General features: G+C 37.1%; 1 protein-coding gene across 7 annotated transcripts in view; it reads right to left on the bottom strand.

Moving 5' to 3' along the window:
- BICD1 (BICD cargo adaptor 1) overlaps window positions 1-18,083 on the bottom strand; it is a 266,844-nt gene that overhangs the window by 25,784 nt on the left and 222,977 nt on the right. For 4 of the 7 annotated variants that reach the window (XM_040488480.1, XM_040488476.1, XM_040488478.1 and 1 more), the window contains exons 6-7: window positions 14,343-14,494; window positions 11,526-11,733 (exon numbers count right to left, since the gene is read on the bottom strand). In XM_040488480.1, the coding sequence (XP_040344414.1) occupies window positions 11,526-11,733; window positions 14,343-14,494 (360 nt within the window). Of the gene's footprint in view, window positions 1-8,611; window positions 10,447-11,415; window positions 11,734-14,342; window positions 14,495-18,083 lie in introns of those variants that run through there. The other 3 variants (XM_040488474.1, XM_040488475.1, XM_040488479.1) reach the window with 2 other exon arrangements.

An 18,083-nucleotide genomic window follows, 5' to 3' on the forward strand; every position in this document is an offset into this window, starting at 1 on the left:
TTTTCCTTGAAGAATTTAACAAGAAAATTTCAATTTCCGTGGGTTTAAAACTACATACTTATACTAAAATAGTCAACATGGAATAAAAAATATTGTCTAATCTAATATGTACATTCCTGCCACAATGTTGTTTTCCTGAGGATCCCTTCAGTAAATTTTTTATCACTGCTAATTTTGCTTACAATGCTCAGATTTTAAATATGGAATCTTTCAAGAAAATTTAAGCTCTGGATAGTATACCTCACAGAGGAGGGAGTAGGAAACAAAGACAAAAATAAAAATAAATTAAAATCCTCTGGTCGTCAGATGTTCCATTAAATTCTGCATTATTTATTGTGTGGCTTTAGTATGCACCATGAAATTATTTATTTAGTATTGTCTTTATCTTCTCTGTTATCCTGGACAAAAGGAAAATACAGGGGACCCACCTGGAAAGAGTTTTTTTTGTGTGTTTTCAGTCTATATATGGTGTCATTAAATTCTGTCATTTAAAACTAGCAGGATGCATTATAAACATTTTCAATGTACTCCCTACTTAAATAAAATGGACTTTTTACAAGCTTGATTATACCAATTTTAGAAAAATTCAGTTGTGTTATTATTTTAAGAATATTTAAGACATATGGTTTCTTAGGATATACCTAAACAATAGGAATTAAATTATAATACTGACAAAGATGCCTAGTAACAAATAAAGGAGAAGTATAAAGAAGAGTATACAAACATTTAATATGTACCTATCTAAAAGAGCATTGCCACCAATCAGGGACAAACAAAGCAGAATAAATCTGCAACAAAAAACATTTGGCCCAATGTCTCATTTTTAAATTTATTTAGAGAATGGGGGGAGGGGCAGAATAAGAGGCAGAGTGAATTATCAAGCAGGCTCCATGCTTAGCATGGAGCCCAACACGGGGCTCCAAACCCACAACCCTGGGATCATGACCTCAGCTGAAATCAAGAGTTAGGTGCTCAACTGACTGAGCCACCCAGGTGTCCCTTAGCATTTCATTTTAAAAGAAAACCTAAATATGTACCATCTTAAGTCTCATTTTAAAATTAGATGTTAGTGAGTAAAACTGAAGTTTCTGTGCAGAAATTATATGTAGTTAAAACTATTGGTAAGCAAGAAGGCCTAGAACTACACTGTTCAATAAAATACTACCAGCCAAATCTGGCTATTGAGCACTTGAAATATGGCTAATTCAAACTGCAATGTATTCTAAGTACAAAATATAGGCTGAATTTCAAGGACCAAGAAGAACAGAACATAAGATATCTCACTAATATTTGCTTCTATTGACTGCATGTTGCAATGATAATAATATAGACACACTGTGTTAAAACATATTGCTAAAATTAAGCTCATGTGTTTCTTTTTACTTTTTCTCATACAGCTACTAGATTAAAATTACACATCTAGTTCACACTATCTTACTACTGAATAGCTCTGGTCTAGGAGGTGAAACATCTGATGACTCCCATTTTATTGAATAGCAAGAAATATTTCTATTCTACACAAAACATTTTTAAGATTTTGTAAAGGGTTCAAGTATATCTTCCTTCTCCTCATTAACATCTGGTTAAAAATAAACAAAAAGATGAATATTGATATAAAGGAAGCCAAGATATATTAAGTGAAAAAAATAGCATGCATAACAATGTTTGTGGTTGTGCCAATGTTAATACATACATATATAATATATACTTGTGATTATATATGTACGTATTTATAGATATTCTCTTGTACATATAGAGAATGTTTCTGGAAGGACATGAGAAGGAGGCTGGGAGAGAGCTACCTTCTATTTTATATTCTTTCGTACTTTTTGAACTTTGGACCATCATTATCTATTGAAAATATACTTAAAAACTATTTTAAAAACATATAAAAAGGAGTAAGAGTAAAAAATGAGGAAAGCCTACATATTTATATGCAACCTTTTACTCTGTACTACATGGATTCATAAACTTTGCCTCTAAAGTGGATATTTTCTTATGATTGCCTTGATTTTTAAGTACCCATATATAAAAACAACCAAATACAGGAACTTCAAGATTTTATATATATGTCTATAAATATATATATCTATCTATATCTATATCTATATCTATATCTATATCTATATCACACATTGTCTGAATAAAACAAGAGAAGTGAAGACCCCACTAGAAAAGTTCCCAAATACAACTGTTATGCAGATTTTATTCCATTACCTACATTACATCACATCTGAAATACACTATTTCTAATCTACACATCAGAACTACATGTATAGATGATAAACCACAATAAAGCCAAATATTTTGAGACACCGTAGAAAATTTGGACTGATTATTAATTATCCACCAAACTGAGGGCCAACTATGTGCCACGAACAGTGCAAGATCTTGAAGAGTAAAAGATCAAGGAACAGGGTTCCTGCCGAAAACCTTATAGATTCATAGAGGAATCTGATTTAAGACACTGTGTCCATGCCACCTGTAGTGAGGCAGAGAGGAAGAGGAAGGCAATTCTATCTAGTGGATACAAGGGATCAGAAAAGTCTTCATAATTTGTGTAATTTATGTACCCAATGGTAAAACTGGTGTATAGGATACATATAGGTTAAACACTTTGTAAGAGAAAATAAGAAAGGGGAAAAATCATAAAATTCTAAGATATTTTTATACGAAACTCGTTATCTAGACAAAAATCAAAACATTCAGCTAAATTAGAGAATACACAGGTATTTCTCTAACCAAACCAAACATAGAGCTATTGGGAAAAATAAGCTACATTGTTCAGTTTCAATCGGGTATTTTTCAATTTTCAACTGGAGTTTAATGAAGAGACACATCTCTCAGATGACATTCTTTTTTTTTTCTTCCCTCAGCTGGCATTCTTAACATTGCGTATTCCAACTCAAGATCATTCATTCTATAGTAAAAGATTTCCTATAAAAATGGAATTGCTCCTTGAAAGAAATACTGAAAAGAAATGTGAGGGTGTCGGACATTTCCACTGTAAAATGAAGCATGACTAACCCAGAAGAATAAAAATACTCCTGCAACATACATGATACACTGAAATTTGGAAATCTGAACCAATTTCTAATTGCATATTACATCGGGGCAAGACAGAAACATGTATTTTTCGACATGTGATTGGTAACTTTCTGAATTGATATTTTTAACATTAATTTTTTTTTAATTTTTTTTTCAACGTTTTTATTTATTTTGGGGACAGAGAGAGACAGAGCATGAACGGGGGAGGGGCAGAGAGAGAGGGAGACACAGAATCGGAAGCAGGCTCCAGGCTCCGAGCCATCAGCCCAGAGCCTGACGCGGGGCTCGAACTCACGGACCGCGAGATCGTGACCTGGCTGAAGTCGGACGCTTAACCGACTGCGCCACCCAGGCGCCCCTGAATTGATATTTTTGTTAAATATTTATTTTTGAGAGAGAGAGAGAGCGAGTGGGGGAAGGGCAGAGAGAGATGCAGAGAAGAGAATCCCAAGCAGGCTTTGCACTGTCAGTACAGAGCCTGATATGGGGCTCAGACTCACCAACTGTGACATCATGACCTGAACCGAGATCAAGAGTCAGACACTTAACCGACTGAGCCACCCAGGCGCCCCTGGATTGATATTTTTGATTTAACTTCTGTTTTGTCAGATTCAAAGTAAGGGCAACATGGACCAGCATCAGAAAACACCCAAGCTTTCATCTGTAAAGAAGAACTCTATAGAAGCTATGTTAAGAGAAAATACAAGCCCAAAAGATTACAAGCTTCTTTTTTTTAAAATTTTTTTTAAATGTTTATTTATTTTTGAGAAAGAAAGAGAGAGACAGAGTGTGAGCAGGGGAGGGGCAGAGAGAGAGAGACACAGAATCCGAAGCAGGCTGTAGGCTCTCAGCTGTCAGCACAGAGCCCTACTCGGGGCTCAAACTCATGAACTGGGAGATCATGACCTGAGCTGAAGTTGGACGCTCAACCGACTGAGCCACCCAGGCGCCCCAAGGTTACAAGTTTCAACAGAATGCTGTTCACTCTGGCTATTTCAAGAATTAAATCCTGTTGGGGGCGGGAAGCATACTGATATGGGGAAAGGGAACCCACAAAAATGGAGAAGCCTCTAAAGGAAAAAATAAGCTTTAGGAAACAAAAAAAAAACCACCACTGAGGCTGTTTGTTAGTTCAGGAAGTCAGTTCAAATAGCATTCACTGAGCTCCTTCTACCTACAAAATGTGGGAGGATGAAGGAGACAGGCTGTTAAAGTAGGCTGTGGGTACACAGGACATACCAGCTGTCGGGTATGGTTGGACTTCTCTACATTCAGACACATGTCAACATTCACACTGCTCCAGTTTTGACTTCTAGTCTCTACCACCTCTCATCTGCAAATTTCAGACACTGTATCTGCTTCTTTACCTTAGGTGTTGGCACATCCAATCCATTCTCCACCTTTTATCAGGGCAATCGTATATAATGAAAACCTGTTCTTATTCTTAAAACAGTCATCTCTGCCAATGGAATAAAGTCCACTCTCACTAACCGGGCCGTCTGTTTTCAAGTCCTTGCTTGTCTTTCCAGTGTCATTTCCCATCACTCCTCAGTCCTGCTGCAATTTCTAGTTCCCAACCTCATGGCCTTTGTATTGGTCGACCTCCTTTCCTAGGAGGCTCTGCTCATTACCCACACCTGCATCCCCATCATCTGCCCATCAACATCTAGCCACCTTTCATGACCAGGGCTTGCATTTCTTTTGGGAGAATGTTCCTAAACACCCAAAACCCTCTGTTTATTCTGGGAAAACCTAGTAACACCGTTACTTATTTGCCTACCTACCTCCCCTACAGACTATGAGTTTCCTGAAGCACAGGGATGGTGTTTCACTTACATAACATATTATGTCAAGAGCCAAGAAAAGTGCCTGGCACATAATGGTAGCTCAATACATTTTGTTACATTCTGATGAATGAGTGAGTGAGCAAATGAGTTAAGAAATATGGTTTTGATACATGCTTAAGAGCATAAACTGCAATATAAAAGACAGACAAATAAATGTTTGAACGCAGTGAAATTTTCACTAATGAACATGTTCGTGTCTATTGTTGACTATACATCTGAAAGGGTGATTGCATATCTAAGGTTAACACACTTCTGTGAGCTGCTTTAAACACGGGTAAAATCTAAAACATCATACAAAATGTTCAGATTTCACAAGAATACCATGCTCTCACACGAGTTTAGTAATGGTGTCAGAGAGAGGGAGAGAAAGAGAGAAGTGGGGAGGGACAGAGGGAAGTGAAATGATATGGGAAGGCAAAATATCCAAAAGAGAAAGCTCCTAAACGGAAAATGCAGCACGAAGAGCAAACTGCTTAGGCTGTTACTTCAAGAAGAGAGTTCCAACTTGCTTTCGTAAGTTTGAAATTTCTTGTTTATCCTGTTGCAATACTGTGATTTATAAGAAAGATTTATTTGGTCTTTGTCCATAGTTCCAGGTTCACAGCTCTCAAAAACAAAACAAAACAAAACAAAAAAAACCCTTGGAATTACCTAAGTGTTGGGAGTGACAATGGTGTCCCCAGTTATGTTAATAAAGTGACTTTTGGACTCTGCCTAAGGATGGAGGCTGGTTACCAGGAAAATCAAGAGAACTTGCCATGTGATTGGAGGTTTGGAACTTTCAGTCCTACCAGGCCCAACCTCAGGGGAGGGGAGGGGGCTGGAGGCTGAATCAATCACCAATGGCCAATGATTTAATCAACTGTGCCTGTGTAATGATGCCTCCAAAAAACCCCAAAAGGACTGAACTGGTGAATGCCTGAGGAGATTTGGGGACAGCAGTGTGCTCTGGGAGAAAACATGGAACTCCCAGTTCCTTTGCCATACCTTGCTCTATGCCTCTCTTCCATCTGGCTCCTTTTACAATAAATTGGTAATCTAGTAAGTAACATATTTCTCTGAGTTCTGTGAGCTGCTCTAGCAAATTAATGAACCTGAGGAGGGGGTCATGGGAACTCTGATTCATAGCCAGTTGGTCAGAAATATAGGTAACAACTTAATTTATGATTGGTATCTGAAGCCAAAGTGGGAGTCATTGGAACCCCTAATCTATAGCCGGTTAGTTAGAAGCACAAGTAATCATCTGGCCTTTCAACTGGTGTCTGGAAGCAGGGAGCAGCAGTTTTGTGGGACCGTGGAATGCAGTGTTATTTCTGGATACACAGTGTCAGAATTCAGTTGAATCGTAGCACACCCTGATGGTGTCTGAGAATTGCTGGTTGGTGTGGGGAAGCCTCCACACAGACACAGATACACACATTGCAGCTGGGTTCAGGAACCTAATTTACCTGCGCAAATCATGCAGTCAAGTCTTTACTGAAATAGCAACTCTTACCTATACGTTACACGGATTTCTTTCACATATTCTGGTAGACTGATTGTAAGTATTGATGAAATAGTAAGATGTTGTTATTGTTATTATTATTATTATATAAATAATATACAACCATTTATATTACAAATAATATAAAACAACTAATGATTTTATAAAGATGCGCCACCTGCTGCCTGATTGTAAACTCGTTGATGACAACAGAGTCCCTTTGGATTCAAATTCATCAAGGATAGTAGCCATATGTGTGAGGACACTACATTTTGTATGCCATGATAAGGACAAAGTCATCAACAAGAAAGTCAACAAGCTAAGGACAGAAACTCTGGAATTTCAGGGGATGAGGCAGCAGAAACAGCCGAAATCAGAAGCAAAGGCCAAAATTTCCTCCAAAAGGTTATATTAATGTTGAAAATTAATTAGTACAAAACAATCTGTTAATTTTGAAAATCAGTGCTCCATCCTAGAGTTGATTCTCCAGAAACTGAGAAATTGTAGCTTGAAGAAGATGAGTTTTCTCCTGACCATCTCAAAGAAATAAAATCTATTTGAAAATATACCTTATATATGGTAAATAATATTTTATGTTTTGTGTTTTAAATTCTTAAAGATTCATATCTGTCATAATTCCTCAACAAAAGGCTTCAAAACAAATTAAACTCTTTGTATGTCTACTGAAATGATTTGATTAATTTAATTACTTCAATGGTCCTCAATAGAAAACCCACTTATTAGAATAATAATAATCACCTACATCAACCTATTAAAAACACATTTCAGAAAACTTATCGAAAAACATTCTAATAAGTTAACAGGGAATTGTCCTTTTAAAATGAACATATATTGTTACTAGCTAGTAAATTTTATAATTATCAGTAACTTATAGTAAACTCACGAATAAAAAAGACTAATAAAATCTATTATTTCCCATGGGTTTAAAATACTTCTTACTGGGGCGCCTGGGTGGCGCAGTCGGTTAAGCGACCGACTTCAGCCAGGTCACGATCTCGCGGTCCGTGAGTTCGAGCCCCGCGTCGGGCTCTGGGCTGATGGCTCAGAGCCTCGAGCCTGTTTCCGATTCTGTGTCTCCCTCTCTCTCTGCCCCTCCCCCGTTCATGCTCTGTCTCTCTCTGTCCCAAAAATAAATAAATGTTGAAAAAAAAATTAAAAAAAAAATACTTCTTACAGAGAACATTGGACTGGATATATATGGTATATTTTCCCTTTCTCAGCTTATTGAACATATTTTATATAGTAAAACCATTATAAATAATACTTAATATGTCTTACCCAATGCAGTTCAGCCTAGGAAAAATAATATATAGTGTCAATAACCCTAATATATTTTTTGAAGCTACAATTTGGTATAGGTAATTAGTCACTTTTTATAGTAATTGATTTAACCAAAACTTTTTAAAAAATGTTGCTGGGTTGCTCTAAAAATTGATTAAGAACTAATCTGGTTGGGCCCGTGGTATAAAACTGAAAATTCCTTAGGCTATGATAACAGCTTTACTCCCTCCCCTCTTCCATTATTTTAACTTCAAATAAATGGTTAAAAATGTAAGGTTTATCGATATATAGTAAGTTGTGATTAAAATGATTTTCTTGCCTAGTGATGATTCTGAATGCCACATTATTTACATCTCTAATCTTGTATAAAATAATAATTTCTAAGACCAATGGCATTTTCTGGTTATTTGAAACTCAAGCGTTTGAGAAAACATAACGCTACTCTCGTTCATGTAGGCTCACTAGCCTTAGAGTTGCAAGATGGGTACAGTGTGCAAAAAGAACTAGAAACATTCAGAATGTGTGGAAAAGGGAAAAATATTTTGTGTGACTCTTAGTACACTGATCTATCCTCTTTGACAGCAACATCAAAATGGAGCAAAAAACATAAAGATGTTCATCATTGTACCCAGTGGTCTCACTTGAGAAAAACACAAAACCGATGAGAAGTTGAATGCATGAGGGTATTTCTAGCAACACTGAAGAAAATAACAAAGAATGAAAAAACACCCCAGCAGTTAACAGGAGAAGTAGAGATTAAAGGAATAAAATCTGAAATAAAATTTATGATACAACCTTTAAAAATAAAAATAGTCGAGGTAGTAGCATAGAAAAGTTTACAATGTAATGTTAATGGTTTCGACAATGTAATGACAATGATGTAAATACACATTAATGTAAATAAGGATCAAATGATCATACACAAAATGAAAACAGTTATTGTTAATATTTATTAATTTTTAATCTTACTGATAGGTCACTTTTTAATTCAAATACAATAGGGTTCCTAATTAATCATAGGATTTCTTTCCTAAGTTCCAATAGATAGTGCTACTAAATCCACTTGGAACACTAAAACAACTTGAAGTGTTTTATTCAAGTTAGATGTCCTGATGAATCACAATCGTTTTGGTGATTTACAGATACTTCAAGGTACCTTCCAAAGGGTTCTGAAATATTAGGAAATGAGCTATGAAGGTAAGAACACCTGGCAGAGTTGTAGGTTTTTGTTTGTTGTTTTTGTTTTGTTTTGTTTTGTTTTGTTTTTTGGCATACATTTGGGCTGTTATGCTCTCCCAACTCGTTATCATCACCCTTTGCTCAAACATTCTTAGAATGTTGATTATGTGCTATAAATTTCCACACCACACCTTTTCATCCCAATCAGTAGGCTGATTCGTGAATCATATGAGGATATTATTACAGGTCCAAAGGCAGAGGTTTCCAAAAAGGAATTAAGGTAAACATCAAGTAAATGAGGTAGGTGAGACAACTAAAGTGAATTAAAAAAAAAAAAAATTCTGTGGCAAACTCAAAGGCTATAGTAGGGTCCAGAAGATAACAAAAATGGGTGCAGCAGGCTGGGTATCAGTACTCGGGAGTAAGGGGGCTGTGGAAAAGTGCATAAAAACAGCAGCCAGGACGAGGCTCTGACAGGTTATTGACACACATGGACACTGACCTCGGGCTGTCAGATATTCAGAATCTTTCAAGGGAGGCCAGAAATATAGATGCTCGTGTTGACAACTAACTTGAATTAGTTTTGATTTTTCATTCCCTGTGACAACTAACCATTATGCTGCCTTTGGGCTTATTTTGTTTCATGGACTTCCTGTATGACACCTTTGACCTATAATTAGCATGCAGGGATTTCTCAGAGGGCTGAACTTTATTTGCCAGAAGTCACATAGGAAGCTCTTCATAGGAAAAACTTTTTATAAAGAAAAAGAAAAATGCAAAACAGTGAAGCTAAAAATAAAATGTGAGCATATTGGTAAGCATAAATCAATAAGGGCTTGCAAACTACAAGAATATTACATTAAGATGTAAATGTTCCAGAGGAGCAAAACCTTAGCGGCTTTTACTTCTATTTTCTCTATAGTGATTGAAGAGACATTCTGAGTCACTACAAAAGGAGATTAGCCCCAAAGGCTTTTTATAAAGATAGCTCCCTTGACTGAAACTACCTTAAAAAATATCAGAACAAAATGACAAAATTTGATCAAGATGGAATCGCTATGAGCTACCACGCTGCAGATAGGACCCGGGGGGTGTGCCCTGCATTACGCCTGTTGCTAGGTTCCCTTGACCTATCCCATTCCTTCCAACTCTCATTTTCCATCATTGGCTGTTAAAAGGAAGTCCTTGGAGACTCCTAAGGAATGCTCGTCTGGCCGAGTCAAGGAGGAAACGGGACGCTAGGCATAAAGGCATTTTTATGTTAGCTGCAGGAATTTACCTGTGGTCCAAGTTGGACTCCGTGGATGGGTGGACATGAGTGGTTGGGAGGAAGGGGGAGTGGTCTACTCAGCTAATCATCTGCATCACATGCACCCAAGGAAAAAATGTTTACCTGGTGGAGCCACGGTTAACCTTTTTTCCTTGCTGAGCCGGTGCCCTTGGATGAATTCATTCATGGAAGGGGGGCCCTTCAGAAGAAATGATTCTGTGGAGGTGGGATCAGGGGGAACTCTTAATAAATTCTGTAGGTAGGTAGCCCCTGAAGTCCTGGGACGGCTCTGATCACAAAGGGAAGGTGAAAATTGTCTTGCAGGAGATCCAAGAAAATACATATAGGAAACAAAAAAGTTTTACTTTAATTACCTTTCAAAGCCTCACCAGTGACAACATTATTTACATTGGCATTTAATTTTTTTAAAACATGTAAGTCAAGATTTTTGCTTTTTGCTTAGTTTCCATACCAGGATACAACCCTATTTGGAAACTGTACTGGATACTGGAAAAGAAATTTATTATCGTTAGTCAGTTTGAACCGCAAATAGAAAATATTTATATTATTTGATACTTTACTGAAAATTCCTAAAATACAAATTTTACCATTAACTGAAAATACAGGGTAAGTAATTCAACATCCAGGACTCCGTAAAAAGGTCACCAAATCAAGCCACTAATAACCTTGCAAATGATTTCTTTGAGCAACATTCACATACGAAATGAAAAGGCACAACAACCTGCTTTTAAGGAAAAGACTACACACAATCAATTCCATTTACCTAAATATAGACATCTCCTTTGAGTCAGTTGTCAGATTTGCTAATGTGGACAAGCTTCCCTAAAAGAACATATTCATATCCTTGCCGCATTAAAGAGAAGCTGGTAACTAGCACCATTACCAGAGGTACAATGACTTTTAAATGTCACGTAAAACGCAGCTTCATTCTTAATATCCACCTTTTTTTGTCTATCAATTTTTAGGTTGGAGGTAAGGGAGAGGCAAATTTATGCATACAAAGAACAGCAAAAATGTTGACAGATACTCAAAAATTATATTATGGTTAATCAAGACATGGGGCACGGGGGACAGAAAGGAACAAATAAACACGATTATCAAAAGGATTTGATTTGGAAGGGCCAAGCAAGGCCCATTTATACACCCACTCCCAGTTTTTCTCTTCCTTCCCTTCCTCCATCCTCCACAATAAGAGCACATTAATTTTTGCAGTTAACTAAAAATCTGGCCTCTGCACCATACTATGAAGATCGCTGCATGCATACCTTTTCCTCTGAGTGCCACTGCTGACCCGAATGTTGGGTGTCTGTGGGCCCTGACTATGCAGGAGGTAAGTGTCTATGGTGGGCACGGTGACTGATGCCTCCCCACTTACTTTAGGGCTGCCGATCTTGCTCTTTCCAAGTTTGCCTTTGCTGCGTCGGGACTGCTCATGGTCAAACTCTAAGTCCTCCAGCCGCTGGGTCAGGGCGAGTTTTTGCTGGATAGCCATTCGTAACAAAGTGTTTAGAGTCTTCTTCTCATCCTCTGCGGCTGCTAACTGTCTCTGCATCTCATCCAACTGTGTGACATACTCATCACATCTAGAACCCAAACAAAAAAGTGGTCAGGAGAAAATCTTGGGGACACTAAATGTGGAACTTGAGTTGAGAATTTCACTGGAATTTAGATTTAGAACATTGGTCTTCCCTGAGCAGAATGGAGGTAACCTATTACAGTGGAAAACTGGAGAAGGTTCAAGAACTGATGGTTCTTCCATACCATGGAGTGCATATGGGGACACTCTTAATGGATGACATCTTAAACCCCAGTGACAGAGTTATTATGGAGGCTGCTCCATGGTGGCAGAAGAGTGAACTGTAACATTTCAGGTAATGTTCACATCATCTTAGATGTGTTACAATAGCTTCTTCTACTGTGTAACATGATCTTCTTCAGAGGAATGTGACAGGTTTATCATAGACTAGGCAAGGAATAGACATAGACAAGGAATAATAGTGTTTATAAAGAAAACATTTCCTCCTTTATCTGTATTTATAGGTTTTACTTTGAGTCCCCATTGCAGCTGCACTGTTTTCAATATGGCAAATTTGCCTGAATTAGAAACCTGAATATTTTCAAAGATTTCTTAACCAGAAGATAAAGCCATAGATGTCAAAGAAAATCAAGATTTGCATAGGGTTTGATACAGATATAGCAGGCTGTCGGGGACATCTTTCTTCGGCTTTGATACTTGTGCTGTAGCCAAAAGATAAGCTCAGTGATCTTTTTTCCCCAACAAAAGTAAAATCTAAGCACACAAACATTTGGAAGGGAGGCTTGATCACACAATTTTCAGTTTTTTTTTCTGAGTTTACTTACCCACTAACATAATAACAACAAATACTCTTCATGCACCAGCTGAGAGTTAATGACTTGATGGAGATATCCAAAATGTGCCGTGCAAACTTTGAAATTAAGATAAGCCTTGCAGCATTTTAAAGAAAAAACAGACTCTAGGTGAAAGAACTTGAAATGCAGGTGGGTCCCATATTTGTTAAACTTAAATGTCAAGAAGCATAGTAGGGATACCAAAAGAAATATTGCGTCTTAGTAAAATATGAGGTGGGTTTAACATCCTGGATTTATTTTAATTGGTCAGATAACAATATTTTAAAAAATACTATGGAGCAAGGCAGTTACTATACCTAAAAAAACAAAACAAGACAAAACAAAAAAAACAAATTTCTGGTTATTTAAGCCAGATTAAGACTATAAATGTCCCATTAAAAATATTTTGATTTCTGTTTAAAAGAGGAAATATATATATTTTAATTCTACATGTAATGCTGACTGATTTCTTTCATCAAAGAGGGGAGCACTGTGTACCATCCCCATTCTCTATCCTGCCCCCCACGGTGGCCAAAGGTGTCTAAATATATCCACTCTATTCCTCAAACTCTCCCAGGATCAGACCCAGAGGTCAGCTCATTCAGGTCTTCTGCATCTCTGTGGTTCACCAAGCACTCAGCCCTCTAACGGCCATCACGAAGAGAGTCAATCACAAAGTATGAGCTTGAAACTTTTCTCTCCTCGTATGCAAGAAAGCCGGACAGATTCCAGGGCTCCTATAAAACCCAGGATTTGTTTTGTTTTGTTTTTTACATTTATATCAGCTACATATAAGTTATCTACTAAATCTGCAAATAAACCCATAGTTATGCTTTATGAATTTTGCACCACGTGTGTATCATATAAGATACATGACTGCTTTTGTTGTGGCACCGAATTGTGACAGTAAAAAGGGGATGGCAACACTATTGAAAATCTCAAGATTTTGAAACCTTTGAATCCATACATGCTTAATCACTTCAAGTTTAAACACAAAGCACTTCATAATGAAACTGGTGGGGAGAGGTAGTCACTAACATTTGTCTAGTTAATTAGCATGGCAATGTGAAAAACTTGGTGATAAATACAATTACATTTTAGAAATTATAATTTAGGAGCGCCTGGATGGGTCAGTTGGTTGAGCGTCTGACTCTTGATTTCAGCTCAGGTCATGATCTCACAGTTCATGAGATGAAGACCCACGTTGAGCTCTGTGCTGACAGTGTGGTGCCTGCTTAAGATTGTCTCATTCTTTCTCTCTCTCTCTCTCTCTGTCTCTCTGTCTCTCTTTCTCTCCCTGCCCCACTTCCCCATTCATGCTCTCTCTCACAAAAAAAAATTATAATTTACTTCATAGTGTATTAAAGTCCAAATAATTAGCTGATATAATGAGTACTTATATTCATCATGAACATGTCTTTCTCATGCAATACCTACTAATGATAAGCACTTTTATGTCACAGAAATAAATTTCAGTGGTGATAATACAATATTTAGCAATTTTAAGAAAAACATTCCCTCCCCATTATCGGAGGCTTTTTTGGGGGGGGGGTCCTAATTCTTTTTGGCACATAAGCTCCAGGAAAAAATATCTATTAATTTAAAAATACTTCTATGTAAACGGATTGCTTGATCCAGTGTGTCCAGTAGAGCGCTCTGGAAAACAGTACACAACATTTTGCCTTAGGTCAGAGTGGAATCTCAAGTATTTTCTTCCCCCCTCACCCTCTTAGATGGCACACCAAGAGGTGTGCATGTGAATGTGAATTTTAAAGTCTTTCTCCCAAGCACCCCACCTCATCTTGGAAGAAAAAACTGTTACCTTGTTGCAAACATTGCTCTCAGGGATGAGAAAGTTGCTGCATCTTCTTTCAAAGCCTTCAGTTCGTTTCTAAGCTTCGTCATAGTTTCAGTCACCATTGCTTTCTCATTTTCATATTTGTTCTTGAGATTAGCGAGAGCCACCTCAGCTGTCTGAAGCAGAAAAATCACAACGCTTAGGATTTTCGTATCAGGAAAACCTATCATACAGATTTTTCCATGCTGGGTCTAGGACTTTCTTTCATAAATGGAAAGTGAAATTGGCTTGGTTAATTTTATATAAACATATATATGTACTTGGATGGACATAAGGCAGTTTTTCTTTAAAATCCATAACATGGTTAAATCGCCCTGGAAGCCAGCTGTGAACCAGAGTATCAGAAGCTAAGGAAATGATCGTAGTTCAGAAAATATTTTAATGCAGATTCCTGAGTCTGTAACTTTTCAGACAGAAAGGGAGCTAAAATTAAACTTTATCCAAGAAGGATTTTATCAAGGAGAAGGCAGTAAAGAAGCACAGCTTCCAAATGAAATACAACAGAATGCGGGGCGCCTGGGTGGCTCTGTCAGTAAAATGTCCGGCTTCAGCTCAGGTCATGATCTCACGGATCGTGAGTTCGAGCCCCATGTTGGGCTCTGTGCTGACAACTTGGAGCCTGGAGGCTGCTTCAGATTCTGTGTCTCCCTCTCTCTCTGTTCCTCCCCCACTTGTGCTCTTTCAAAAATAAATAAATGTTAAAAAAAGTAAAAAAGAAAAAGAAATATAACAGAATGCAAATATTCTTGCCCCTGTGCTCTAGGGGCCTAAAACATAGAATAAAAGACACAGGCCATTGCAATTTATAGTATGAGTACACAATAAACTATAAATCCATATTACGTGTGTAAGGAAAAGAATTCACAAGGAACCGATTACTTCCTGCCTTTGCATACAACTTCAAAACAATAAATTATAGTCTAATTTAATTCTTCACAATTTCCATAAAAAGGAGAAATTCCAAAATGTTTGAATGAATTAAAATATCCCTTTGAACTTAGAATTTGGGCATTTCTGAATATTTTGGAATTAACAGCGTTTCAAACTGAAAACTAGCTTAACACACCATAAGAAGAAAGAAAAATGTTAACTGAATCTGCATGAAATCAATGTGTATTCAGGGACTGCCTGTTTAATGCACAGCACATGGTATATATATATTGAAGCCAAACAGAAAACATACCATTTAAAAAAAAATTTTTAATGTTTTATTTATTTTTGAGGCAGAAAGTGACAGAGCATGAGCAACGGAGAGGCAGAGAGATAGAGGAAGACACAGAATCTGAAGCAGGCTCCAGGCTCTGAGCTGTCAGCACAGAGCCCCATGCGGGGCTTGAACTCACAAACCGCGAGATCATGACCTGAGCCGAAGTCGGACGCTTAACCGAGTGACACACCCAGGCTCCCTGAAAACATACCATTTTAAACAAACTGTTAGCCGCAACTTTTCAGAGTGTGTAAAAATACTCAATACTAATGAAAAAATCCACTACTAATGAAGAAAAATCCATTGCTAATTGGATGTTCCTGGTTTTTAACATTTCCTTTTGTGCTTAAAATGGACAGCTTGAACTTTCTTATGCGAAGTGCCAATTTCTATCGAGATACCTGGATTCTTTTTATAATTAAAACAATGTTAGGATAGAGTAACTTGTTAATGTCTTGATTCCAAAGTAGTTTCTTATAGGTTTTAATTGAATTTAAATTCAGATTAAAATGAGAATTTACTGATAAAATATTTTAGCGTATTCTGTAGCTATAACTCAATGGAATCTTCAGAAATACTATCGATTCAGAAAATTATCCAGAATGCAGAAATTGATCTGGGGAGAAAAATGGCAGTTTAATTTTTTTTTTAATTTATACATATATTCATATAGAACCGTTAAGCTTAAGTTGTGAAAATGTAGGTGTAACAAATTGTTAAGCATATGAAGCCAAATAGTCAGTTATCCAAGGGGAGGAGAGAAGGGAATAACAGAAGAGCAAGATCTGAAATAGAAGCACAAACTCATTTATTATTTGTGAGAAATGCCCCCAAAGACTCAGTTCTGTTTGTAGACTTATTGGTCCAGACTGCACAAAGCTTTTTCAGAAGTTAGAAACTCTAAGTATCTTCAGCCCATGAGTAGATTTGCTGATGTCTGCATTTGCTACATTCTCCATGCTCCCTAACTTAACTTTGTAAATAAAAATTCTTGCTTCCAGCCACAGACATCTTCACAACCATTCCCTGAATATATCATTCTATTCTTTGACTTTCTACCTACTATTCTTTCTGCTTGGAATTGTTTCTTCCTCTCCTGGAAAACAACTCCTTATCCTTTAACAACAAACTCAAGTAAAACTGCTTCCATGAAGTCTTTTTTTTTTTCCTAACTCCTTTAGGAAACATCAATTGCTTCCTCGGCAATGTTTCCATAACTTCTATTACAGCATGTATAATATCAAACTGTAATGATCTGTTTCTTTCCCAACATTCTCACCAGTTTGTGAGTCCTATTCTGAAGGGCAGGGACCTTGTATCAGTCTTCTTTGAATGTTTAGCATCTAGCACAGTTTAGTACACAGATGCTATTTCATAAACATTTGCATATTTCAGCAGAAGACACTGTGCATACAGAAAAACCTGAAGTCTATGAAAAAATTCATAGAGAATGCAGAATGTCTATTTTTAAAACAAGAAGATTCCCCCTTTTCCCTTTATGACAGAATTCTTACCTTAGTCTTAATAGTGAACATTCCACAATGTCTAAACATAATGGATGTCATCTGCAGACATCTGAAGTTATTTATGGCACATAAGCATCATAGCGATAGGGCCAACATCATTAAAATGTAAACTAAATGCATGGCTAGAAATGTGTTTTCATTTTATTTACTGAGACCATAAGGTTTGTGACGCTAGTGTAATGCAAATGGTACCACAAACCACTGAGAAAATAAAAATTCAGCCAGGAATGCTTTGTATTCTTGTATTGCACTGAATTCCTATGATACTGTTTATACCTCTCAATGACATGTCCTACTCTGCAAACAGTTAACAGGCATGTGTTGAACTCCTACTAGATTACTTGGTCACTTAATTGGCATCATTATCTACCACCTGCCTTGAACTATGTAATCAATGAATGCTCATTCACAAATTAGTCTTTCATGGCTTATCAACCATGCCTATCTATACTTCTGCATCATTTAAGCGTCTTGTCACTTATAGATCTAGATTTCTAGGTTGTTCATATTCAACCTTCAGGAAGAAGTCAGAGATGCTATTTGAGTGACTTGAGCAAGAATGCCCAGGATATTAGGTCCTTGATAAAGGTTGTCTAAGCCTTATCTAATGTGGTTTTTAGTGATATGGTATTGGTTTTTTATGATTACTCTAAATAACTGGGTCTTTGGATTGTAGTAGTTTATGGTAGCAAATTATTTTTTTTAAAGTTCTTACTTACTTATTTTTGAGAGAGAGATAGAGCAGGGGAAAGGCAGACAGAGAGGGACAGAGAGAGAATCCCAAGCAGGCTCTGCACTGATAGGGGCTCGAACTCAGAAACCATGAGATCATGACCTGAGCCAAAACCATGAGTCGGACACTTAACCAACTGAGCCACCCAGGCGCCCCACAAATTCTTTCATTCTGACCTCAAATTGGAGTCAGATCTCTCGCAAATTCTTTACTCATCCTAATCTCTTCTATTTCCTTGA

The sequence above is a fragment of the Herpailurus yagouaroundi genome, unplaced genomic scaffold, assembly GCF_014898765.1.
Source record: "Herpailurus yagouaroundi ecotype Mexico unplaced genomic scaffold, PumYag 166, whole genome shotgun sequence".
Lineage (NCBI taxonomy): Eukaryota > Metazoa > Chordata > Mammalia > Carnivora > Felidae > Herpailurus > Herpailurus yagouaroundi.